Here is a 27433-nt window from a genome sequence, read left to right on the forward strand (position 1 = left end):
CATGCAGGTTTAGCCATGATGTCTAGCTCTGCTTTTCCTGGCAATGTGTGAAACCCAAAGTGTTCCCATACTTTACTGTATGTGAAGTGTTAACCACTTTGGATTTAACATGTGAGGGTGCAGGTTGTATCCAGGCGGACCGTTCGTCGTTTTTTACTTTTTCGTTTTGGCTCGCAGATATGGATATGACAACACGTTACTCTGACTACAACAATAAAAGCGGTAACTTCCTTCTACCTCCGCATAGACTCAAATGAAGCAAATATATCGATTCTAGCATTAAGAAAAACAATTTCAAAATCGTAAAAAAAAAAAAAAAAAAAAAAAAAACGCGATACAAATGTGAATCAATTTTTTCCCCACCACTAGTAATTTCCCGCCCCTTATGCCACCTCTCCCTTATCTCTCTGCAGCTGCTGCTGCTGCTGGCCTGAGTTATAAGTGTTATATAATCAGATCAGGACCAGAACGCTTTCCCCAATCACAGAGTTCAGATCACTTCTCATCTGGCTACTCCATTCTGTCTCCTCTCTACCCTACTTACTGTTACACAGGCTGATAAAATCCCCTCACACACACACACACACACACAAACACAAACACACAAACACAGCATGACTCTGTGTCCCCACTCACCAAGCACAGAACACTCTGGCCAAACCTGGTGTTAATCACTACACAAAAAGCTTTTTGCAAAGCCCAGTTAGTTCTCAGAGGGAGGTGGGGAGGGGGAGGTTGGGGGTGGGCGGACTTGGACGATCTGATTGATTGAAGAAGGGGGAAAAAACTTCTCATTTGGACAAAAGACAAGAGGGGAAAACTGAGGACAGGCCTGAAAGAAGCTGGGGGGTAAGGGGACCTCTGGGTGGCCAAAAGAGAGGAAGAAGAGTTGAAAGATGCAACAACAAAAAAAAAAGAGGGGAAAAATGCATCAAGATGCCTGGCTGGTTTCACCAAGTCATCCAAGTTGCCGTGGCAATGTCATGGAAACTCCAGAATGTTTCCAGATCTTGAGCACCATGGCAACAATGTGGTAGTCCACCGAGTCATGCTCCCTCCCTCGCTCCCTGCAGATTTTGTGAATATCAGCGGAGATAAGCCGATGTGCCACTCTGCTTTTTGTTTTGACGCCTTTAAGGCCACAACCTTCAGTAGGATCCAGATGAATGATGTAACCAACTACAGTATCTGATAAGTGAGGAACAGAGTGTGTCTGCAGTGACAAATAAAGAGTCATGTCAGACGATGTAGATCTGTGAAGTTGTTTCTGTAAATGTCACATTAACTTTCTGAATAGTCAATGTCAACTGTGACTAGATTTCCAAGGCTTGCATGTACATAACAGCTTAAAGGGATAGTTTGGATTTTTTGAAGTGGGGTTGTATGAGGTACTTATCCTTATGGTACATGTCCACGGGGGCGTTTTTATCGCAAGGGATCGCCTCGCTTCCCAGCATTGGATGCTTGACGGGCTGCAATTAGACACAAGACACTTGGCACCTGATTGAACGCTTTCCCTTGTGGGCTGCTGCTCACACGCTTTCAATAATCCATGCAGTTGCTGAATCTGTCTTTAGTTTGGATCGACAACACTTAGTTTAAAAGTTTCTTGGGAATTTCCAGAGAGGGCGAGTCGCGTCGGACGCCCGTGATTTGCATAAAGTAGCTTAGACCTCAACTTTTAAAATGAGGAGCAGCCAACGTGACGCCCCGTCTCTCGAATCGCGCCACCACTCTACCAGAATGAATTGCACGGCTGCTTACATAGACAATGAATGGGAAGCGTGGAAAGGACGGAGGCTGTGGATATGTACTATTAGTCAGTGGTTTTTTAGGGCATTTTCACAAGCCTTAGTCTGTTCGGCTAATCCGACCAACCAAGACCACCTCTCGCAAGCGGTCTCAGACCAGTTGTTTTGGTCCGTACCAGAGTACGCTTACTGCATTCACAACTGCCCAAACAAACTGCACCAGAGGTTGAACTGGACCAGAGTTTGATTAATGCGGACTAAGGGAGAAGGGAAATATCCTAAATATAATGTACACTTAAGCTGAAATTGATTTTTTTTAGGTGTCTAAGATACGTTTTGCTGCTGCCCCCGTCCACAGCAGTACATTGCTTTATTTCCGTGCCGACCACCATCTACTGTAGACAATACACTGACTATGGATACTATAAGTATTGCAGTAAGAAATATCCAATCATCAAGCTTAAACTTCTGTTGGAGTATCGCTAACAGCGAGCTGAAGCGTAGAGTAGACTTTGCAGAAACCTGATAACATATTCAGCAGTTTAACTCCATCCACTTTCAAATGCTAGTGTTAGATAATATTTGGATTTGGCTTTGGATAAAAGTGCTATATAAATGTAGTCCATTAAAATGCAGCAACTAAATCCCTTTTCAGACACGCACTTCATTACATAAACATGGTGGAAATTTAACACGTCAGTCTGGTGTTTGAATAAAGCCCCGAGTCATGACGGCAGTCTTGGTTGGTAATGGTTAGACTACAGTGTCCCTTATTCACTTAGTGATGGAGATAAAAAGTCATTCAACTGCAGTAAAAGTTTTAAAATCCATAACTGATGTAGCGTGTCAGAACTCACCACTGTTCTCCAGCAGCACCAACGCTGCCTCTATGTACCAAGAGCCAAACATTATGTGAGCATTGCAGATTTACCCATATATAATCGTCTTGTCATGCTTAAATAAAGCAAGTACGGAACAGTTACATAACAAACACCTATGAATGTAGTAGTGAATGATATGTATACCAGCCTCTATCACTGTATATGTCATTTTATGAAATACCTATAAATATTGTAAATCAACATGCACGTCACACACACAGTACAGCCACACACACACACACACACATCATCATGTCGTCAGCGTGGAAGTTCTTCAGCGTGAGTGAAGTTGCAATACAAATATTTTGTCCCTCAAATCTAGGGATAATTATGATAAATAATCATGATCTCAATATTGATCAAACTAATCGTGATTATTATTTTGGCCATAAGCGTGCAGCCCTACTGTATACAGTCTATGCTCATTGCTCAATACGCATCAAGTTTTACAAACTGCTTCTAAAACTCACCGCTGTCCTTCAGGCCGTTCTCCTCGATGGTCATCTGCTCTGCCAGCTCAGACAGCGACTCGTCGATGGTGTGGCTGCCTCGTAACGTCTGAGAGAGACGCCGCTTGAACCGCTTCATTTTCTCCATGGAGCTCTCGGGAAGGGGAGGCCTGAGGATGCCAAATAAAACACATATTTGAGTGTAACCCATGTAAGACAATGATAAGAATAGATACAGCTTGTTTTAGTTACAGAAGACTACTCTACCACCACTATCTGTAATCTGTAGTGTTGATTCAGGCCTTGACATTTCACGGACAAAATCTGTAATGTAAACTGCCTTTGATTCAAAAGAATACACCTCATCCGCCTGCAGCCATGTTTCACAATCCCACATCAAGAGTGAAATCAAAGACGCTGTTAGATCACCCGATATCTGACAAGGACAGATCAGCACTCTGACGTTAATTATGACTCAGCTCATTGGGGCACATTACTTTACATTCCTCCTGCTGGGAAAACATGACAAGTTGGTGAGAGATTCTTACGGCTGAGTTTAGAGTACGGTCCCTGGCACACCGGACTGTAAAAGCAAATCCTAAACCAGGGGGATTTGCGACTGAATGGAGCAGGACTAGTCTGGGCCGCATCGAGTCCACATCACACATTCCAGCTGCATTTACTGTGTACATGAGAGTGTGAGAGCTAGAGACAGTCTGTGTGTGTGTGTGTGTGTGTGTGAGAGAAGAAGAAGAGATCAAATCAAGACATCAAGATATTTGGCAATGTTTGGCAGGAGCAGATTACAAGCAGCCTCTCCCTGTGACCTCAATGTAGAGATCATGACTCCACTACTACTGCAGATCTGGACAAGAGTCTGTCTGTGTGTCAGCGACGATGAGTAAAGCCAGACATGAAAACACATGAGTAGTACAGCCCCGCAGGGCTCGCTGCCTGTCAACTATTTCCTACTGACATCCTTTGTCTTCCAAATATCAGTCATAACCTGAATACTGCAACAACATACTCACACGGCCACTAGTGCCAAATAATGCGAGCATGGTAGCAGAACAGGGTACGGCTGAAACTAAGGCTGCCCTCTAAATCGTCATGATTTGAATCATCAGTTAAAGGATAGGCTCTTACTTAAAACAATACTCACATGGCTGTATGTACATCTAATCAGTTTTTGGTCACTGTAACTTTTCTTCCTGTCCATACTGGCCGCAAAGAGATGTTGTTTAGCAAGGAAATATGAGGCTTTAGCAGTGACAAATCAAGTGGGGGTCTTCCAAAATCCCTTTTTTAAAAAAAAATAAAAAGTCAATAATTTTGGCAAACACCCATTTGATTTGTGTAACTCAGACTGTTGAAAACTCATTTTATCTATGGCTAATCTTAAGAACGTATTTTTTCACAGAACGAGGACTGTGTCCCATCAAATCCACTAGAATTGCGGTGGGTAGGGAATAGGGATCACTTCTTGGCCAGTATTGAAAGAAAAAAACAATTTGAGGTGCTAAATGCGAGATTAGGAGCATTCCTATTGCCTCTGTTCTCGGTTCTCGACATGGAGCAGGCGCTAATAACAGTAACAGTGAAAACAACGGCAACACTGCTGACAGAGCTAACAGTGTTTACCAAGGAGGGAACCAGAGGGTGGTTGCTACGTTTCCGCAACGGCGGCGTCAGTTGGGATGTTTTATGAGCTGTAACCACCGTATGAGTGCAGAGCAGCGGCAATGAGCTAGCCAGTGGGCACGCTCATATGCACTAACATGCACTAAAAGGCACGTGCGGTCGACCCGGCTATGTCAACAAAGCACAGAGAAGCTCGGATTACAACACACACAGAGGGAGAGCAGCTTCACTCTCTGCTCAGGTAGACATTACTCCAAGCCATGATTTAAACTTTATTTTGTCAGTTTCATTGTACAAAGGATGAGGATAACAAGGGCAACTAACAACTCTTTTTATTATGAATTCATCTGTTGGTTATTACTTCCATTAGCATTTAGTCTAAAATGTCATAAAATACTGAAAAATGCCTTTAAGTTCCCAGAGTCCGTGGTCATGTTTTGTCCAACCAGCAGCTGACAAACCAAACATATTCAATTTACAACTATACGAAACAAAGAAAAGCAGCAATCTTCACATTTGAGAAACTGGAAACAAAGATTGTTTGCCGTTTGTGCTTGATAAACAACTTAACAGATGATTAACAGATTGTTGTTGAGTATTGCACTGGAGACTGGGAGAATCATCAGCCCAAACTGGAAAATCAGCTGCTGCATGGCCTACTTCTCACCCCAGATACTTTAAGTTTAGAGCTACAGCGGCTGGTTTAAAAAGTTTCTACACAGTTTTAAGAGGCAGTGAGCCTGCCCCCATTCCCTCCACACAGCGGACAGCAGCAACCGTCTGTCTGTACTGGGCTTAAGGCCAAAGCAAACTGGGACAGTGCAAAGACGAAATATTAAACTGTAGATCATGAGCAGTTAAACCACACAAGGAAACTTCATACATTCACTGCTTCAGATAGCAGCGAGGCAGCTGAAATGTCTCAACTTGAATATCCCAAAACCTTGTAACATGACAGTAAAATGCATCCACAGCTGTCCTGTTGGTGTAGATTTAGTATGAGTACCATGTAGACGTGACGTTCCTGGTTTGATTCTGGCCAGCAATCTTTGTCACAACATCAAAGTTTCATTTTGGCAAATAGGGCAAATCTACGGGGTTATAAGTACAATGAATGGAGCTCTCTTCTCCATTACAGCCATGTTACTGGTCAGAATATATATTTTTACATAACAATCTTGTCTTGTCTACATTTATACATACTGCCCTTCTGTGCTCTTAGTCAAGCATGAATCAATCTAATTAATCCAGGAACCGAGATGAGGCAGAACGTCAACTCGACTGTCATAACAGCTTCACATCAGTCCAACTCAGCAGCCTGTCGTCTCCTGAACAGCTCACTGCGTTACCCATTCTCCTGCTGCAGCATTACACCAGCTTGCAACATGTGCACTACATAGACAAAGTACACTCAGTACACTGATGGAGAACTATTTATTCTCCACTGTTGAGAAGGGTGTTCTGAAGGAAACCACATCATCAGAGTTAGAGTTTGCAGCGACTGTTTCCTGTCTTACTTCCCACAGCAAGTGACACGCTTAATATACAGTTATATACAGTTAGTCAATGGCTATGCTTCCATACAACTGTGTCAAGCAAATTTTAAGCAAACTTTTGAAATGTTGCAAAAAAGAACAGGTGAATTGCCATCAACTGGTTTGGAGTGAATAAACTCAGCTTATCGGCTACAGTGTAGTTTGGTCATAAATTGGCGCTATAGGCTACGCATGGCTGTAATCCGCCAGTAAACAGAGAAGAAAAAGTAGTTGCAAACCAAAAACAAAAAGTCGGCTTGGTCATCTAACCATCTACGATAGAAAAATGGAGTGTATTGATGCACTGATACCAGATCGGATATCTGGCTAATACTGACTCACATAGCTGGATCGGATATTGGTGACAATGGGGCCAATCTATTCAATTCAATTCTATGTTTATATACTATACACATTATAGACTGAAATTTTAATTCCCGTTTAATTTTTGACTAATTTGTTGCTGCAATAAAAATGTTTACACCTGAATTGTAATTCCTGTTGATTTTGAAGATTTTTTTAGCAAGTTGCTGATTTACGATTTATTTCAATAAATGTATATCTATGTATTTATTTGTTACATTTTGTTATACACTAACAAAGTTAGGAAAGCGATGTTTAAGTCAAGCCTGATTTTGTCTTACACATAAAAGAATGATCCCAGTACCGTCCTCACAATGACGCAAAAAGCTTATTAATTAAAGACCGGTATCGGATCGGTACTCGGTATTGGCCAATACTCAAAGCCCATGTGTCGCTATCGGGACTGAAAAAGTTGGATCGGTGCATCCCTAATATTGTGGACATTTCATAGATTTACGGGATAAATCGAGAAAAAAAATAATGGACAGATTGATTGATAATAAACACAAGCATTAGTTGTGGCCCTGATATTATTCTGGACAAACAAAATCACTATAATGTGTTTACAATCATCGGGATAAGCTCAAATCTGGATTATCTGGCACCAACATTGGGATGAACTGACAGGCCATTCCCTGTAGGTTTTTTGCAGTAAATCTCAGTAAATCAGTTTCCATGGTAATATCCAGAATCCCCGCTTATGAATGTACTGTATCTGATGGGGCTATGAGGGGGCACATTAACATCTCATAAATAACCTGGATATGACCTACTATCCAGCGGACTGTGTGGATACAAATCACTTTCTGAGCGTTCAATGGAAAGTTAATGGCTGCAGTGGAGAGGAGGAGAAGACGGGGGGGTTGGGTTTACCGTGCACCCGATTCCGCTGGCCCACAATCCTGCTCTGGGATCGAGTGTGGAGCTTTGGAAATGATCCCTGTTCCGAGCCTTATCCCTGCTCCCATAAGTAGGCCGGTCTGAGGTCTGAGCTCCAGATCTCCTGGGAGGAGGCCAGTGAGGAGGAGGGAGGGGGGAATGCGGGGTGGAGGGGTCCGAGCGCTGTGCCGATTCTGGATTTGTTACCACGGCAACCCCACTGCTTTTTCCATGTTGAAAATGCAGAGCACGGCAGGAGACTGCATGCATGCTGATTTTCCGTCTCCCTCCATTTCAGACCCTATAGCAACCCCAACCCCCCCTCCACTCCTACGTGTGCATTTTCATCCCCTAAACCGGCAGCCATCAATACCATAACACAACACTCGCCTCACAGACAAACTGACATCGGCAGCTGTATGCTAAATTGCATTTTCCACCTCTGTTTTCCTGCGGAAGGTAGCGGGGAGGGGATGCAGAGGAGAGGAGGAGCGTGGAGGCATTATGGATGCTGCAGTGGTGACGGTAAACATATGCTTCATATGGATACTGTCCTTTTCCTGCTGCAGCCACGAGCAAACAGCGACTGTGCGGATGATGAACAGAGGGCTACTAAAAGGGTAAGAGTTCCTGCTGTGAGGAATCACCACCCCCCACGGATAGCCCTGTAATGCCAGACTACAGCTCCACAAGCAGTGTCTGAAATTAAATTTTTGACTCCCCGACACGCATATTTTTTACCGGCAAAAATAATAAATTGCCTTTTTGTGTCACATATACATTTGTTTCAGTACATGTCATTAAGATAATGAGGTATTATGTTGAATATGGGGGTGTAACGATACGTTTTTACAACGATACGATTTCCATGGTTCCGATATGATTCAAGGAGGATATCTGGCTCATCTAGAGCGATACCATACAATACGATACGATACGATACGATACGATACGATACGATACGATACGATACGATACAATGATTTGAAATCGATACAGTAACTTTTTTCACCAAAGATTCAATCAGTTTGACTACGAAATAAATAGCTGGATACTGGACAGAGCAGGTCAGGATTCCTCAAAGTTTTTTTTTGTAAGGGAGTCAGGGATTAATTAATTATGGATATAAACAAGTAAACAACAATTAATGGCAAATACATACACCTTTTATTTGAAAATAATAAAAAGTGCAACTTCAGGACCCGCTGCTTCAGTTCTCAAGATACAAGGCAGTGCAATATTTAACAAAAATATAATAAACCAACTTCTATTCAAGTTAAAGGAACAGTGATTTAACCTGCTGCTTCTGTCCTCGTTTTTTAATACTAGAATGGCACTTGGAGAGCGCAGACCTCCGCCCTCCTCTCCGTTCAGCTTGCGCCATCATCCATGTGTATTTTTGTTTATGTTGAGATCAGCTGTACGTAGCGGAGCATCGTAAAACACTTCATTCAAACTGGACAGAAACAAGTAAAAACTCACCTAAACCGTCGTCGTTACTCTTTCCAACAATCACCAAGTGTGCTTTGGTCGAACTCAACTGTAATTTCACAGAGTTTAATGTGAAAAAAACATTGTTTCTACAGTCGTGTATGTATATGTTTTTCATGTAAAATATATCGAATATTGAATCAGATCTAAAACATTATTCCTTCATTTAGCGCGTAGATTTCAAAAGTGGCAGATAAAGTTTCTGAGTAGCAGACAAAAAAAACACTTGCCTGCGAAAAAAGTAAATTTCAGACCCTTCCCGCCAGTGTGGCAGATAGCCTTCTGAGATTTACTCGCCAAACAGGAAATCTACCCGCACTACAAGCGCTTGGTGGGTGTTAGCTTCGGACCCTGTCCACAAGCCACCATCACTGCAGAGGTCTGTGCAATTGTCCCACTTCTGCTAGATGAACCAATCACAACACAGCCACCATCACTGCCACAGGGCGCCTGCTGTCCAGGCCACCCGCAGAAACAGGAAAAGCAAGGTCGCAACCTCTCCGTGACCCCTACAGGGTTCAGTAAACTACCTAACGTCAATGCCTTCAGGAGAAAATGTCTGACTCTTTTCTCCTCCCCCGGCTGCCTGGCACACAGAAGACGTCAGAGAACAAGCGTGACTGTTGGCATGATTCACGGGTGAGCTAAGCCTTGCTTTTCTAAAGAGCAGCCTTTTCTCATCCTGGCCAAGACAATGAGGACATGAGTGAAGGAGCTGGCTCCATTATGGGGCCCTTATATAAAGGCTGCATTGTGCACAGTAAAAAGTAGGCTTTTTCAGGAGACACAGGAGGTGGCGGTGTGCTGCGTGGTGCTGAGCCGAGCATGACAACCAGGCAGGCATGCTTCCCCCACGCACTTCAGCAGGTGAGGCTTTAATTTGACAGTAATATGTGTTTGAACTTCACCAGGTACATGAAAAAGTCTCATAAAATGTTCTTTGCTCTTTTCCCTTCTCGCTGACACACACTCTTTCCTCGCCCTGCTTTCACACTTGTCACACGTGTCACCTGTGTCCGCAGGGCTGAGTGGTGCTGACAGACAGGTCAGTGCTGATGTGTGTGTGGGAAATACAACAGATGCCTTAGCCAGAGCCTGTGGCCGAAGGAGGCCAGGCCAGACCAGACCTGTGACGCACGGCCACAGATCTCACAGGCAATAAGATTCAACACTAGCTGATTAACGCTGCTGCCATGGTTACAGAGGCTTGAGTGACAGGCCTGCTCCTCTCTAAGCTTTCTCTGTGGCCCCATATCACCTGCAGTCAGACAGCAGATGACATTATTGCAGTTCAATAGTTTTCTGAGCCATAATACAGTTTTGTAGACTCCATGAAGAAAAGGTAAAAAATTAGGGCTGTCAGACAATTAAATACTTAATCGCGATTAATCGCATGATTGTCCATAGTTAATCGCAATTAATCACAAATTAATCGCATATTTGTATCTGTTAAAAATGTACCTTAAAAGGGAGATTTGTCAAGTATTAAATACACTCTTCAACATGTGCGTGGGCAAATATGCTTGCTTTATGCAAATGTATGTATATATTTATTATTGGAAATCAAGTAACAAAACAATGACAACAATTGTTGTCACTGATATAACAAAAAAAAATCTAAAATCTTTACCAACCCTACCTTTAAAAGGGACTGTTTGTAAGAATCAGAAATTGCTTGTTAACAGCGACAACTGTGGCCGTTAAGTCAACGAAAGTCAGCATCCTGTTTCTCAAGCTTGTGCTCGCTCTACATAGACATGAACGAGCATCGCTCAAAACAGTGAGGCGACACATGTCAGCTTAAACCACAATATCACTCTATATTTCACCTGCTTGGCAGTAATGTTAGCTGACCAGACGAAGGTCTCTCCATGAATCAGTGCTGATACTATTGTTGGCTTTTCCTGCTTCAGCCTCCCGACAACAGCCGGAGGGAACAGGGGAGACCGAGTTTTGGTCGGAGACGATAACGTTACTCGCTCCGGAGCCCCGTCACTTCACAAGAAACGGGAAACCTCTGTTGGTCTGGAGGAGCTGCAGCATTTATTTCTGCACAAACGTCCAGATATTCTCAGAGCTAAACTAACTCTTCTGCAGTGTGTAGAGTGCGCGCATGCACGTGAGGTGGAGCGAGCTGAGCGAGTGAGAACGAGCGCGGTGTGAGTGAAGGCAAGCAGGCAGGCAGAGGAGCAGAGTACAGCAGAGACTACGGTCCTGGAGACCAAAGCTACGGTCTCCCCCGCGTCCTCTGACCGCGGCCAACACTGTTTTGTAAGACGGGCTTCACTAGATATAACTTTGCGGTTTTGGTGCTTGCGTGTAGTTTGTGTTGGAGTCTTGTCTGAACAGCGCAGCCACACGTGAGCGTGCATGGGACACCGACCTGGATTGATTTATACGTGTAAGAAGTTATAAACAGTCCCTTTAAATATACAATTATACCCAAAATTATCTTAAGAAAAAAAAGTTAGAAAAATCACAAAACTAAATTTGAGTAATTCCCCTTCATAAATATGTCATAAATAACATCAACTTTGAAATTAAACACCATTCATTTGAAAACGATACATATAAAGCACCACTTACACTTCACAAGATAACACGGTTTATGAATGGAATGAAAGGCCTGCATGAATTGTGACAGATAAGCCTTGTGGACCCAGCTGAGATCGACAGATAGGACCTGATAGCATCTGGCAGCCAGCAGACTTGTGTGTCACTCCAGTGTAATACATTTTTCTTTTTTTGTCAAATCAATTTTTTTCTTTTTTTTTTAAAACAAGTTTTGTGGTTGGAATCCTCCGTGGATATAAAATGAGGATCAAATAAAACTATTTTTCAGACTGGATCCTTACAGCTACAAGATTTTAGGTGTCAATTTCTCCCCATAAATACAAATATTTAAATTGATAGTTTTCATTTATTCTAGATAAAAGGCAGCCTGATTATCATAGACTCCTGTTTGGCTCATTACGGAGATAATCGCCCAGGCGTGGACTCATCTGATCTGAGCCCAAGTTAAGTCACCTGGCGTCCATTTGTGAGCAGAGCATTAGCATCAGAGAGAGCGACAATTAGCCTCCGCCTCCCCCTCCCCGCTCATCACTGCACCAGCAGCCCCAGCAGGTCTCCATAGCCTTTCATGGCTGTAAAAAGGGAACAACAGGCCACGATGCTATCTAACTAAGGGCAGACGGCAGGATGGGGTTATCAGAATATCAGTTTCAGTATCAAACTGCAAACACAAACAGCTCTCAGCAGCCTTTGTAGTATTTTCAAACAGCCTGCATGCCAGGCCCAGTGGTGTGTTACAGCACTTGAGGGAAAACCTGCGGAAAGTGAAGAGGGATCTTGTTTGTAACTGACATTTTTTGTATGTGTTAGAGCTGCATAAAACACAATGTTATTCTTATTTGTTTGGTTTAGGGCTGCAACTTAACAATTATATTCCTTTTTCGATTAATCTGTTGATTATTTTCTTGATTAAGTGATTAGTTGTTTGGTCTATAAAATGTCAGAAAACAGTGAAAAATGTTGATCAATGTTTCCCAAAGCTCAAGACGGCATCATTTGAATTTGAATTTGCATTTGAATACAAGGAGAATGTGGAAAAACTTGTTTCGATCGTGCTCCTTCTTCCCACGTGTGAGTGGTGAGAAACTCACTAAGCTTTGAATTAAATGGAAAATTGATAACTTCATTGAGAAGGAACTTATTTTTAGCCGTTGAACATTGGTCTACTTTCTCAATCCCTGATTATAAAACCCTACTGAGCCAAGGTACAGCGGGCCTGGGGGTTTCTAAATTCAGCTAATTAAAAAACCAAACACATGGATTTAACCTGATCTTTTATTAAACCAGTGAGAACTTAATTAAGAGCACTTCAGCACATCTCAAATATGTGAAGCTATGCTGGCTGTAATAACGTTGGTTTGGATGAATATGTGTGTGTGTCTGTATCCAAATAAAGACCAGACAAGTGTTCAGACAGTTCCCGCAAATCCTGCCAAGAGTGACGGAGAAAAAAGGCAATATTTGTCCCTCACCTGTTTCAGACATTAATACATCAGATGACGGCCCAGATATGTGGTGTAAGGTATTACAGTTAAACTCGATCAAACAGGTTCTCAGCCAGCTGGCTCGGTGGCTGCAGTGGGGTCTTTACTACCACCGGACACTTCCAAGATTCAGACTGAGATGGAGAATCTGGGAGTGGAGGCGGCCAAACTTGCTAGCAGCAGCATTTGTCTTGTGGGGCAACTGCATGACGGGCCTGAAGCTGCATGCCGGTGCTAGAGTTCTTGTGTTAATGCAGCAAAGAAAAGAGGAAGAGTTTGTATTCATGGCTATCTATAGACAGGAGTGGTGCCTGTGACATAGCAGCTGCTCTCCAGAGAGCGGTGACACATTAACCTTCAGCCAGCTGTCTTGGTCTGCCGCTTAAACATGAGCTCACACACTCAGAACACACTATTTGTATAAGCGAAACTTGCACATGGAATTAAAATTGGCAAAAACTCTATTAAGTTTGGTTTGAAATCATTCTGTGTATAATTGCAAAAGTAGGGAGTGAATCAAAAAGACATGTGCATGCTCCCACACACACATGTCTATACACATACTGGACCATCATCTGATCTGCACTGGGACTCGAGGGATCAGCACCGCGTGGCTACAGCTGTTTCACAGCGGGTCAGGTTACCCTGCCACCACCATCCCCAAGGCCTTCACCAAGGGAACGACCCCACGTCAGACCAACACACACGGGCACACTGTCCCCCAACAGCTCCCCACCCTCCTGCAGGTACCAGGCTCAACACCAGGTATTTAAAGCCCAAAAAACGACACAGGACCTCCTGGAGCTTCTGAGTAGTATACATCTTTCAAGGAAGCTCGACAGCTTGTGGCTGTCAAACGGAAACCTGCTCATAGGAAATGAGAGAAAGTGCTTTGACAGCGCTTTCATTCAGCAAAACAATATAAACACGACAAGTAAAACTGTCTGGGTATCGAACCTAGTTTTTGACCAAAATGATTCCGTAGTACAGTTTCAAAAGTGTCAAAAGCTTTCATTGAATGCTTGCTTCTATACTTATTTTTATCAGAGGGCTTCTAGTTTAAATCATATTTTTGACTGCATTTATTTAAGCAAAGTTCTTGTTTGGCTGCTAAACATTATTGAACATTTCAGAAGTTTAGAAAGGAAAAATGTCTCTGTACAAAAACACTGATCCTCCTCAAAATACGGTATTTTAAAAAGTATCGTTTTAATATCTGTACTGAAACTATCGGCTGACCTGAAACGATATCTGAACTGGTATCGGTATATCCCCAATCAAGGAAATAATCATCAAATTGATTGATAATGAAAATAATCTTTAGTTGCAGCCCTTTTAGTTTCTGAGCATGCTATAATGGGATGTATTAGACAGCAAGTGAACATTTGGAACTTTTTGTTGGAAGCATAAAAAATGGGCAAGCGTAAGGATGTGAGCGACTTTGACAAGGGCCAAATAGTGATGGCTAGACGACTGGGTCAGAGCATCTCCAAAACTGCAGCTCTTGTGGGATGTTCCCGGTCTGCAGTGGTCAGGACTAGGGATGGAACGGTTCAGGTAAAAAATCCGTATAACACATGCAAGTGTAACTGAAGCTGTGGTCGTGCGTTGCTATTGGCTCAATTTTGGCGAAGTGCAGACCAGATTTTACTGCGCATGTCTTGTACCCCAAAGATATGACGCGTTGATGAAACGTGACCCAGCCTCCTTCTCAGTTGGCACGGATGAAGTGCAGAGTGCGTCTGTCAGTCAGTTTAGGAAATGGCAAGTGGACACGATACAGTACAGGATCCACCAGCATCGTTTTGCTCTGCTGTATGGGAGCATTACAGATTTAGTGTTACCTATGAAAATGACGGAAAAATGTGGTGGATAAAACGGCGACTGTATGTAAGCACTGTGCAACAAGTCTGGTTCATGCTAGCGGCAATACTCCGGTGTGTCCGTCGTTAGCGCAAGGAGAAGGAAGTCGGGTAGGACAGAGTAACTCCTTCCCCCTGCAGCATTTAAACAGCCTCTACAAGCAGATTCAGACAGGGCAAAAAACAAAACTACAGCAATCGGGAGGTTTATAGCGAAAGATATGCAGCCTTATGCAGTCGTGGAAGACGATGGATTTCAGCATATGATTAACGTAACGTTACTTGAGCCACGCTATAATATTCACTCTCACCGACACTTAAGCAACACAGTAATTCCAGCAGCACAATCCTTGTAATGTGTTTTATATTTATTCATTATTTTTAAATAACACAGTGGCACATAAATCCAACCGTATTCCTTTCCAAATACTGCACTTTTTTTTTTCAAAGTTATTTTTTGGGGTGATTTTTAAGCATTTTATTGATAGGACAGTGGATAGAGTGTTGGAAAGGGGGAGAGAGAGAGATGACATGCGGAAAGGACCACAGGCCGGATTCAAACCCGGGTCCACCGCTGCTAGGACTGAGCCTTGGCATTTACATGGGCACTCGCTCTACCGACTGAGAACACACAGTGCATCGCAGTTTGCTGCGTATGGGGCTGTGTAGCCGGAGGACGGTCAGGGTGCACATTTTTATATTCTAAAATGTATTGCAATATTTTTTTAGGTATCATAAGGCAGCACTGTTTTTAACTTTTAGGTGAAATTTTGAGCATGTTTAAAAGGCAAGAAACAACCCAAAAAAGTTGTACTACACAAAGCTACAAATTTCTCTGTAAAAGTCTGATTTTTAGATTAATCAGAAGACTTATTTTTATACATTCCTTTAATGACAGATGTTAGGACCTGGACACTATTTTATTTTTTCTGCATTTACTGCAGTCAGAGGCATTAATTTAAATCCGGTGACAGATGAGACCTCAGCCTCTCTCTGTGTGTTTGAACACTATGAAGTGTATAGTGGCAGCAAACCATCTGATGTCAGAGGAGAGATGTGGAGTTTTGTTGTGAAACAATTTTTTGAACTGAGCCATGCTTGTTTTTGCATAAGCTGACTTTTTCAGAATGAAACGGATCACTGCTGACCTAATGTTATGGCTGATTGGTGTGTGTATAGAACATAACATTTACCATACACGCCCTCCTGAGTCTGTAGGTTAAAAATGAGGCTGTTAACAACATGGAAAAACAAATAAATGTGGCAATAAATATGTAACCACATGGGTGTTTTTTACACCTAATGAACTTCCTCATGAGTTTGCCATGCATCCCTCCCCCTCTCCAGAACAATGATGTCTTCCTTTTTGGACATCCTGCTAACTTCACATCCATCTCTCTACTGTTTTACTACCACACAGGTTAACAACTCCCTGTAAGGAAGAAGAAGACATACAGGATTTCATTGAGGGGGGATGAGATTCCTAGAAATTGCAACAATGATGTCTTCCTTTTGGACATCCTGCTAACTTCACATCCATCTCTCTAACAGTTTACTACCACACAAGGTAGCTCATTTAGTGAGCGACTAGTGATGCTTCAGTGTTCTACTGAACGACTCAGGAGGTCTTTTGTTCCAGCAGCGGTCAGATTTTTTAATGAACATTCTTAGATATGGCCTAGATCCATGGTACCTTATGATGTTATTTATCGATGTGTTGTGAATACTGTGTTTTTGTTGTTTGGTTGTTGTTGTCTGACTTGGTGGCAATTGAATTTCCCCACGGGGATCAATAAAGCTATCTATCTAAGGTTAACTCCCTGTAGGAAGAAGACATACAGGATTTCATTGAGGGGGTGAGATTCCTCGAAATTGCAACAATGATGTCTTCCTTTTGGACATCCTGCTAACTTCACATCCATCTCTCTAAATTATTTGATAATTTGGGTTTTACTCTTGTGTGTTATACTCTATTTTAGCTTCTATCATAGCCTGTTTTTATTTTCTAATCTTTAATGTTTTTATAACTGTTTTAATTATGTCTTAATGTTCTTTTGCACTTTGTCGCAATGTTCTTTAATGTTTATGTAAAGCACTTTGAATTGCACTGTTGCTGAAATGTGCTATACAAATAAAGCTGCCTTGCCTTGCCTTGTAGGAAGAAGACATACAGGATTTAATTGAGGAGGGGGGTGGGGGGGGTGAGATTCCTAGAAATTGCAGTATCAAACTATTTCCCATGCAGCAGCAGCAAGGCAGGCTCCTGTCTGCTGCTGCTGGCCTTCCACACAAAACAGCTGAGAGGGCTTAAAGCTGCTAATACAGACTGTGTGTGTGTGAGCTCACAGGCTGGTACAGTGCTTCCAAGTAGTTTGAGAGAAAGAAAGACAGTCCAACTCTGAAATGTGGGTCAGTGAATGTTTTGCAAGACGATACATGCAGAGACAACCAAACCTCATATAGTGACAACTAAATGACACATATGTTTACCTGTGAGAGGACAGACATGATGAAACTTACTTTACCATGTATGTAGCTAACCTCACCTTTTAGTTAAATGCAGCCATTCACAGGTGAAAGGGGACAAACTGAACAGCTCACACACACAACAAACAGCTGCATTCACTGCTGAGAGGCTGTGAAGTAGCTCAACATTGTTATAAGCCCGTTGTTGTGTGTCAACGCAGGGCGGTTTTGAATGTTTCCTGTAGCTCCACCAACGAATTCACACACAAAACAACACCGACAATATGTAAGTGTGACTCTCACCAGAAACGATGAGCGGTGCTCCGACCGGAGTCCCCGACCTCGGAGCTTTTTCTCAGGCCGGATGCCGTCTTTACCTCCGTGGAGCGTGGAGAGAAAGAAAGCTTCTTCTTCTTCTTTGTGGTGTCGGTGGCGGTTGGTGGTAGCAGCTACTTTCTGCTCCTCACTGTCGCTTATATATCCGCGGGGTTGTAGCTGTAGTCGCCCAGCAACATGGCTTTAAAGTTTCACTCCCGTTAGAAAATAGGAAGCGCTGTTGTTGGTTTTTTCGACCATGACAGTGTGTGAGAGAGACGATGGTGATTACTGGTTGATCTGAGTGTGTCCTCCTCTCTCTCTCTCTCTCTCTCTCTGACTGACTGCCACCACACAGCCGTGTCATCAACATGTCCTCCGGAGGGGAAACAGCGCCCCCTCTCCGGTGGTGCTGGGTACTGCAGGGACACACTGTGTCAGAACGGCGTCACAGCGGCTCCTAGTGGAAGACATGCTGCACTGCAGTACTACAATACATCCACTAACCAGGCAAGAAGTACTCACATATTTTAGTACCACAGTATAGAAGTACTTTGTTACAAGTACAATTCCGGCATTGCAAATTTTCACTTAAAGGTCCCATATTGTATTATTACATTAAATACATTTTTATTTTTATTTTTTAATTATCATTTAGGTTATATTTTTTTATTTACTATTTTGTATTATATACTATTTTTTTTATTATACTATTTTTTTCCCCTTTTTTCGAGGTTGTTTTCACATATGCAATTTACAGTTCGTAATTACAATAGTTTATAAATAATTTTTTAAGTAGTTGAGCTTATAGACGAACTCATTAAGTACACGAGAGAAAACAACTTCAACATTCAAAATACCTTAAAATAATATATATATATATATATACTATTTTAAGGTATTTATTTATTAATTTTAGTTCATTTATATTTGTATAATTTAATTTATCTATTTGCTTTTTTATTTATTTTCAAATCCCTCTTTCAGTGTTACTGTTATTATTTTAATGGGGGTTGTTCTGTTGGTTCATTGTGTTTATGTGGGTTTTTTTCTTTCTTTGTCATCCTTAAATTCCTTTGGTGTTGTGTACCTTTTTTTCCAATATCAATTGTGGTGCACTTTTTACATTATACACGCATCAATAAAAAACAAGGTCCCATATTGTGCTCATTTTCAGGTGCTACTAGAACATGTTTACGTGCTGTAATGTTAAAAAGAAACTTTATTTTCCTCATACTGTCTGCCTGAATACGCCTGTATTTCCCCTGAAAAGCTAGTTTTAGTCCATTTCAATAGAATTGCGTTGCTAGGCAACAGCTTGGGTCCATGTTTACTTCCTGTCAGCTGATGTCATTCACATCATATAAAACAGTTTTGTTTTATAAAAAAAAAATATTTTTATAACAATAAAAAATAAACTTACTGTTTCTGAATGACTGTGTGTATTTTTCCATGGATTAAACGTTTCGATAATTTCACAGTATTTATACAGCACTTAAACCTGCTTTATAATATAAAAGACAAAAAAATCTCACTTTTTACAATATGGGACCTTTAATTAAGTAAAAGTATCATCAAAATCAGTGGTGTAAAGTAACTCAAGTAATGTATTTAATTTCTTTTTTATTAGATTTATTTTACTTTTTTTACAATTTAATATACTAAATACTTTTTCATACTTTTTTATTCCACCACATTTATTTGATAATTTGGGTTAATTGGCAGATTCAGATTAATAATACAAAATATAAATAGATTATGATAAGATAAACCTAATTAAAATCAGCTCCACATTTACCAGCTGCACCATTAACGTGATGTACACAGTAATACACCAATAATTATAATCCAATATTATAACATACATTATTCTGAAATGGGCCAGTCTGCATAAAAGTTTGGCATGACAGATACACTCCAAAAACATAATCATTTTAACGTCCCACCAAATTTCATTGAAATCTGTTTTTGAGATAACCAGCTAATTAACAAACAGACAATGGTCTAATTGCAAAATGACTTAATTACTCTACCACAAAAGATTCATCACTTGACATGACCGTCTGAGTCTCACTCCACTCGACCATAAAATATGCAGGTTGTGGAACAAACTGGCAACCACTTGTTGTGAAGTGAATGCAGTGGAACGGGGAGGGAGAATGCAACATCTAGTGGCTAAATGTTATCAATGTTATCTATAGCACCTTTAATTCAAAACTTACAGACTCTCTGTTGAATTTAATGTCCTAATTCACAACATGCTTTCCTCACTTACCTGAACAAACGTACATATTCTGACCCCTCCCCCCCCAATTTCCTCTCACTTCCCCGAGCAACAATTCCTCCACCTTGGACTGCCCCACAAAACAATTTAAACATTCAGTCTTTTCTGGTGCATGGCCAGAATTCAGGTGAGTAAAAAAAACTTAAGCAAACAGAAGTCTGCATACTTTCCGCGAGGAAGAAGCAGAGAGAGCGGCCTTGTTGAGGGGCCTCATTCAGCTGCATCTGCAAAGGAGACATTTGGCAAGAAAAACCCTGCTCCAGCTCTGGGCCTCGGCTTCTTTTCAGTCACTTTTTTCCCCAAGAAACGTCAGTGTTTTTGTTGTCTGTCAATGTTTGTTTTAACCAGGCAAGTGGTGCATATTCCGCCTGTAGCGTAATTTCTTTAGTGAGGCCTTTAAGTTGTCCCTACAGAAACAGGCCCTCACAGGCCCATGCTACTTAGAAAAAGAAGAGGTGCACAACATGTTTATCAAGTCAAAATTTAATCCTCAGCATCTTCCTGTCACTTGCAAACACTCCCTGTTGTTTGTTGATTATCAGATCTGCGCCATCACTCCCTCCCTCTCCTCTGACAAGCAGTCGATATCCCTCCAGACTCCCTCCCATCTCTCACATACTCACCTCTCCCTGCTAGTCTGCCACATTACTCGTATCTCTCAACACATTCAGAGCTGAAGATGTCCTGGACGTATGCAACCCTCCTGGCTCTCCTCGCTGTGCTTCTGGCACTTTCCTGTGAGTCTGATGATGCAGGAGAATTAATGTGATGATTGTGTTCTTTGTATTTCACGCAGAGGTAAGCGTGGGAGAGTTTTTAATTTAGAGCCTTCATGTTTTGCCCTCTGACCCAGTGTCTCCTGAGGCCGACTCTGCAGCTGTGCCCAGCAAGACAGGCAGTGCTAAAGAGCCACAAGGTGAGGAGCTGCATCAGCTTCATCCCTTTTACACCCCCCTCTCTTTATCCCTGTATGTTGTGAGCTGAACCTCCTGCTGCTGCTGCTCCCCATTGCAGGTCCACTGAGAAAGATCTTCATGAAGGAGGCAGATGCCTCACACTTCTTCAGAAGACGCAGCAGACGGGGAGCAAAGTCTCAGGATGAGATTAACGGTGAGTTCACTCTGGGTCTGTTTGTGGCGGTTTGACCTGAGGTCTGGATGGAAGTCATCACGTTGCATCTAAATTGGTGATAATATTAATAACCTAACAAATCATTACAAAGCCATCTGTCCTTAGAAATAATTTCTTCTAATTGTCAGCATTCAATGTCATTTTTTCTTGAATCAAGAAGAGACCAAAAAAATTCTGCACACTGCTGATCACTTGTTCTCAATTTATTATTATTAGTGATTTATTATTATTTAAAAAGTGATCCACACTAAGTGGGATTCTTTGGTTTCCTCACAGTCATGAGTTTTTGATCCTACATACCTGTCTTTACAACTTTATGATGTGCAAAATCTTTGTCACAATTGTTACCTCTTAAAACATGTGGAAGGTTTACATACTTGAGGAATTTCCTACAAATTAGCGTAATTCTCTCAAACATGAGAGTGAAGACTGCCGCACTATAGTATCAACATTATAACATTTGATTAGTCTCTTGCACAATAGGCCCTTGAAAAAGTATAGAAGACCTACACAAAAACATTAGACATCACCGGGAAAGAAAAAATTATGATAATATGCTTGACATGGACAAAAACTGTATTGATCATATAAACAAAGTAAAAAAAAAAGTCTGTTAAGCATTTGAATAATGCGTGAAATAAAGAGATATTTATTTTTGTCCCCATCCTGAGCATAAAGATGCACTGTATTGTAATGGAAACATTGTACAGGATTATGGAGGACGGAAATTAAAAAATAAAGAAATGACTTAATAAATATGACATTAAATGAACAAAAAATAATATTAAAAATAAGTGTAAACATTAATTTATTGATAAAAATGTGACATAAACTGATAAGTGTTTTAATTTGCTTCTTTATTTATTTATCTTTGTACTACTTCCCCTACCTATCTACTCCTCTATTTAATTTTCCCTTTTTTATTTATTATTTGTCTTTAATTCATTTTAAATGTATTTATTTATTCAATATTTATTTTTATTAACTTTTAAATTATTTATTTATTTATGTATTATTTATTTATTTATTTATTAACTTTTAACTGTATTAATTAATTTTTTTTTATTTGGCAGGTTCCGTCCTCCATACAGGATAACCATACTGACATGTTTCTTTCCCTTGTTTGAAGAAAACGTAATTTTTAGCACAGTGAGAGATGAAATTACTCTTGAAACTGGATTTTTTTTTTGCAGTTTGCAGTTTGAATAGACAGCAGTGGTGGAAAAAGTATTCAGATATTTAACTTAAGTACAAGTAGAAATACCATAGTCTAAAAATAAAAGTATTGATTTCAAAATGTCACTTAAGTAAAGTGCAGAAGTATTATTATCAGCAAAATGTACTTAAAGTACGAAAAGTGAAAGTACTCATTATGCAGAAAGGCTCCCTTCACAGTGCTATATTTCTATAGAACATTATATTATGCTGTTTTTGTCTCTAACACATGAACCCATGAACGAGCATTTTAATGTTCCTCAATTGTAGATACTTACTGTACCGTGTGCTACTGGGTAGATTTGAAGTATAGTACTGCATCATATCATATAAGAATATAATGTGTTGTATGGAGTAGTGTGTAGTGGAGTAAAATGTACAACAGTTCCCTCTGAAATGTAGTGGAGTAGAACTATAAAGTACCAGAAAATGGAAATACTCCATAAAAGTATTTAGTAAATTAAATGGTAAAAAAAAAAAGTAAAGTGAATTTAATAGAAAATGTAATTAATTACAGTACTTGAGTTACTTTACACCACTGATTATGATGATACTTTTACTTAATTAAAGGTACAAGTATATGTCAAAATTGTACTTAAGTACAGTACTTGAGTAAATGTACTTAGTTACATTCCGCAGCTGATGGACAGTGAGTGAACATGTTAACGACAGCCTGGCTGTTTTTATGGCAGCCAGCAGCTGTTAACTGTGTTGTGAATGTGGCCTGACCTCAGACCAGTCTGGTTAGACAGCAGCTCGGCCTCCTCTGCTGGATGCTGCAGAAGGAGCCACAGGGCAGCATGGAGCTCATAACACACGACTAAATCAGTGAATATCCTCATATTGTACAATGTTTGACATCGTCGAGTGATTTAACGGCGCTGTTATGTACAGTCTTGCCAACAGGAAGGTGAGAGCACACACTGAGACCGTTGGAGCTGTGTAACAACACGCCGTGTGTCTGTGTGTGCAACAACAAGACACTTTGTACAGTTAAAAGCAGGGATAAAGTGAACACAAAGCAGTAAACACGCAGTGAAAAGACTGAGAGATGGTCTCAGAGTGAGTGGGTGAGCGGTTGGCTCGCTGCTGAATGTGGAATGTGCCGACACTCGGGCAGAAAGGGGTCAGAGAAAAACCGAGTTAAAAAAGTGAGACAAACAAACTGTGCTCACTTTGAAGAGCCTCTCCTGCTGCGTAATGACATAAAAGCACAACATCTCGCTTGCAGGCAGATGAGGAAAATATTTGATAAATGATGATGATGATAACATGTTTCAGTAGGTGGATGAAGTGAATTTGAAGCAAAGTATTGACATCAAAATGTAGACATCAGACTGTAAACGAATGCTGCTGTTTGACTTTATGTGGGAGTTGGTGAGCCAGAAGGAGCAGGTCTGCTGTCAGGTGAAGAAAACAATGGATGATTAACGCCGCTGTGCAGAAAGAGACAACAAAAATAGCAGATAGTTGCCCTCAAATGTTTACGAATACTGCAGTTCATCTGCTAATCATATAAACATTAAACTCTGTAACATAAAACTAAGTGACTTCCCAGCATGAGTTCCAGCTCCAACTGCATGCACAGACTAGTGCTGGGAATCTTGCTAAAAGGTCAAAGGTCGTGACCTGACTGTGGAAAGGTTAACATTTCTTATCTCAGCTAATGAGTCTTCCTAATGTTACTGCAGTCAGTGTGTGAGTTCCACTGACACTAACATGACAGATGAGTATTTTATTGTGCTCTGGGTTTCTTTATATGTCCAGTCCTGCAGGTCAGAGGTCACATGCAGGTCATTTCTCTGTATCTATATTAGTACCAACATGGAACCAGGTCCAAAATGAAACCCATCCCTTAAAGGACAAGTGTGTAACAATTAGGTGGATCTATTGGTAGAAATATAATTATTTTTTAAATAATATTAATAAGTGTGTTTTCTTTACTGTATAATCACCTGATCTATTAGCAGAAATGGAAAACAATATTCATAGCTATGTTTTCATTAGTGTATAATCACCTGAAACAAAGAATTGTTGTGTTTTCGTTAGCTTAGAATGAGCCCTTCATATCTACATAGGGAGCGGGTCCTCTTCATGAAGTCCACCATGTTGCACCGCCATGTTTCTACAGTAGCCCAGAACAGACAAACCAAACACTGTTTGTCTGTTTTTTCCTGCTTGGGCCAGAGTCGATAACGTTCCTCGCTCCCCTCGCCGACGCTCTCTCTCTCTTGCTTCACCACTCACTTCCAACGTACACACACACTCTACGCACTGGCTCTGCTCCAGATGACCTACACTACTCTTACAAAAACTGACTCTAGAGAGGGCCATTTGTGTTTTCATGTCTGCCACTGTGGCTCTCCAACACTCTTGGCACAGAAGAGAGGCGTCAGTTGGTTGAAATCTCCACATCTCAATGCTAGATACGCCAGATCCTACACACTGGACCTTTTATGTTGCAAAATACCCACTTGATTTGTCAAACTTCACACTGCTTGTGAGTTTTGATAAAATGTGAACCTATCCTTCAAAAGGTGCAGTGTGGAGGATTTGGCGACATCTAGTGGTGTTGTTGCAGATTGTAACCAACTGAGTACTCCTCCGCTCACTCCTCCCTTTCCAAGACTGCGGTAACGTGTGCCGCCGAGTGCAAAACCATGGTAACGCCGTTCACCTCGCTCACCATACCATACCATAATAATACAACTTTAGGAGCAACGAAAGTGAGACAGCGGCTGGCGGTACCACTGTTTTACACTCTGCGGCTCACGTTACTGCAGTTTCACAAGCGTGACGGAGAACTACGGTGACCTTCAGGTATCATAAAAACACTTAAGGCTCTCTCTAGAGCCAGAGTTTGGTTTGTCCGTTCTATGCTACTGTAGAAACCAAGGAGGGTGAAAAGAGGAGATGTCACGTGTCATCAATGTGTCATATCTTTGGGGTACAACACATGTGCAGTAATTTCGGATTTGCACTCACAGAAATTGAGCCTATAGCAAATCAAGACAGCAGCTCCCGTTGCACTGTGCATGTCATACCCCATAGCTCAAGATCGTGTCCCAGCCTCTTTCAATAGGCCTTGGCAGAAACATGGCGGAACTACATGGCGGACTCCGTGAAGAGGACCCGCTCCCTATGTAGATATGAAGGGCTCATTCTAAACTCATGAAAACACAACGATTCTTAGTTTCAGGTGATTATACACTAATGAAAACATAGTTATGAATATTAATTTTCCATTTCTGCTGATAGATCCCCCGAAATGTTACACACTGTTTCTTTAATTTTTACTTTTCTAGTAAAAAGGTGAGACATTACTCATAAGATTTCTTTCCGTCACTTGGGGGTCCAGGTTTTTGTGTTTTTGAGTGTCGGCCTTGGTAACAAGCAGCTTCTGTGAATCACAGCTTCATCACAAATACCAGCTTTATGAAGTTCACAAAAGGCCGTTTTTGTTCAGACACAGTGATTCAGTTCTCTGGTATTTTTTGAGGTTGTAGTTTTGTCATTGTGTTGAGTGTGTGTGTGTCTCTACTTGTAGGTGAGCTTTTAATTGAATCCGTGCCTCCTGTTTAGTTGATAAACAGTTGATTTCCAGACCAATGCCATATTAATGATCCTCTCTTTCAGAGCACATTCAGAGTTGTGATATTTTGTTGAAAAATGAATTGTACTTAACACAACCTGATTGAGTCGTTAGAAGTATGTTAGGCCTAAAAAATCCCCAGTGTGCATCGTGGTTTTCAGAAACAGACCTTTACAGGTGGCTTCATGGGCTCGCTTATGGTTTTCGTATTCTATTTATAGCTCCAATTCACAGGTCGTAGTGAACATAATATATAAATGAATACCCTCCAAAAAAGTCTGATATCTTTGTAAAAAATATTTAATAACTTGCTCAACCAGCTTGCTCAGGCGAGATGTCCATTAAGCGAATATTACCATAGATTACAATATTTTCTGATAGTAAACTGTTGTCAACATGATAAATCTAATGGTATTCCACAGTATATTTGTTGTAAATATTATATCAGCAGGATTTCGTGTACATTTTTTAGATGTTTTCAGTGAAAATACAGTCACTTCTCAGGCAATACTGCTAATATTGATAATAATGTATCAATAAGAATGAAAAAATGGCAAGGTCTTTTGTTGTAATACATAAAATAAATAAAAAGGTATTTTTTTTCTGGACCATTAAAAGGACAATCAGGCTAACTCATGGTGTCACTGTGTATGTTCAAATTTGTTTAAAGTCAATTACTGTGTTCAACAGCTCATTTATGTACAGTTTGTCAGCAAATCCTCCTCCTGGGTTAATATTACAATAAACTAGTGAATCTAAGATGTTTATAATTTTACATTCAGTTAATTCATCCTCCTTTGTGCTTGCAGCTGAGCAGAGGCAGGTTCTGGCTGCAGATGAACGAAAGAGAGAGTTTCACGAGGAGAACAGGAACGAGTTTGAGAGCTTCGCTGAAGAGGAGGATGATGGTATATCTGATGTAGATGAGAGGGATGAGTTCATTCACTCGACCGGGTCATTCACCCACTAAAATTCTCATCATCTTCCCAGAACAAAACGAGAGGAGCAGAGTGCGCACCGAGCAGTGGAGGGAGTTTCACTACGACGGGATGCATCCTCCTCACGAGTAAAATCGTCAGTCCATCTGAGCCCGAGGGCAGCGAGAGAGCAGAGACGTGATGCTGGAACATCTTAACAACACAATGAGGCCTTGACAGTTATATAGTAAAGATATCAGCTACAGATATATCAGCTTGTTTTTCACTCTCAAGTTGTTGACATTGGCTTTTACTTCTCATTGTTTGGGATCCCACAGACCCCACTGCTGTATGTGTAAAAGTAATAATAATAATCAGCATAATCTTTGTTTTGTCTTTTGAACTACAACCCAATATGTGGAAAGGTATTTAAGTGCCTTTCTCTTTGCTACAAACTGGGCTTACTGTACACATGTAATGAAGGTGACAGTACAGAAATAAACATAAAATATTGCTATTATAAATAAGGAAATAGTTTTATATGTCATGGGATATGGATGAACAAATAGAAACATTATTTTCATTATCGATTAATCTACTAAT

At 41.0% G+C, this 27433-nt stretch overlaps 2 protein-coding genes across 2 annotated transcripts in view; one reads left to right on the forward strand and one right to left on the reverse strand.

The window, feature by feature from the left end:
• LOC119486615 (cyclin-dependent kinase 17-like) overlaps window positions 1-18040 on the reverse strand; it is a 41556-nt gene extending 23516 nt beyond the window's left edge. Inside the window, exons 1-2 of the mRNA XM_037766860.1 lie at window positions 17680-18040; window positions 3103-3251 (exon numbers count right to left, since the gene is read on the reverse strand). Of these exons, the coding sequence (XP_037622788.1) occupies window positions 3103-3229 (127 nt within the window). The 5' untranslated portion in view covers window positions 3230-3251; window positions 17680-18040. The remainder of the gene's footprint in view (window positions 1-3102; window positions 3252-17679) is intronic.
• Window positions 18041-20525: 2485 nt separating this feature from the next.
• ucmab (upper zone of growth plate and cartilage matrix associated b) lies at window positions 20526-27433 on the forward strand. The gene is made up of 5 exons (XM_037767928.1): window positions 20526-20712; window positions 20829-20891; window positions 20990-21085; window positions 26723-26821; window positions 26904-27433. The coding sequence occupies exons 1-5, from the start codon at window positions 20655-20657 to the stop codon at window positions 26981-26983; spliced, it is 396 nt and encodes a 131-aa protein (XP_037623856.1). The 5' UTR covers window positions 20526-20654; the 3' UTR covers window positions 26984-27433.

Source organism: Sebastes umbrosus, chromosome 4 (assembly GCF_015220745.1).
Source record: "Sebastes umbrosus isolate fSebUmb1 chromosome 4, fSebUmb1.pri, whole genome shotgun sequence".
NCBI classification, from domain to species: Eukaryota; Metazoa; Chordata; class Actinopteri; order Perciformes; family Sebastidae; genus Sebastes; species Sebastes umbrosus.

What these genes read in the sequence shown, in the direction of transcription:
- ucmab (XM_037767928.1), top strand. Translation starts at nt 20,655, where the DNA reads ATGTCCTGGACGTATGCAACCCTCCTGGCTCTCCTCGCTGTGCTTCTG. An exon ending in CAGTGCTAAAGAGCCACAAG is followed by an intron (nt 20,892 to 20,989) that starts GTGAGGAGCTGC and finishes TCCCCATTGCAG; the next exon opens with GTCCACTGAGAAAGATCTTC. An exon ending in GTCTCAGGATGAGATTAACG is followed by an intron (nt 21,086 to 26,722) that starts GTGAGTTCACTC and finishes TTGTGCTTGCAG; the next exon opens with CTGAGCAGAGGCAGGTTCTG.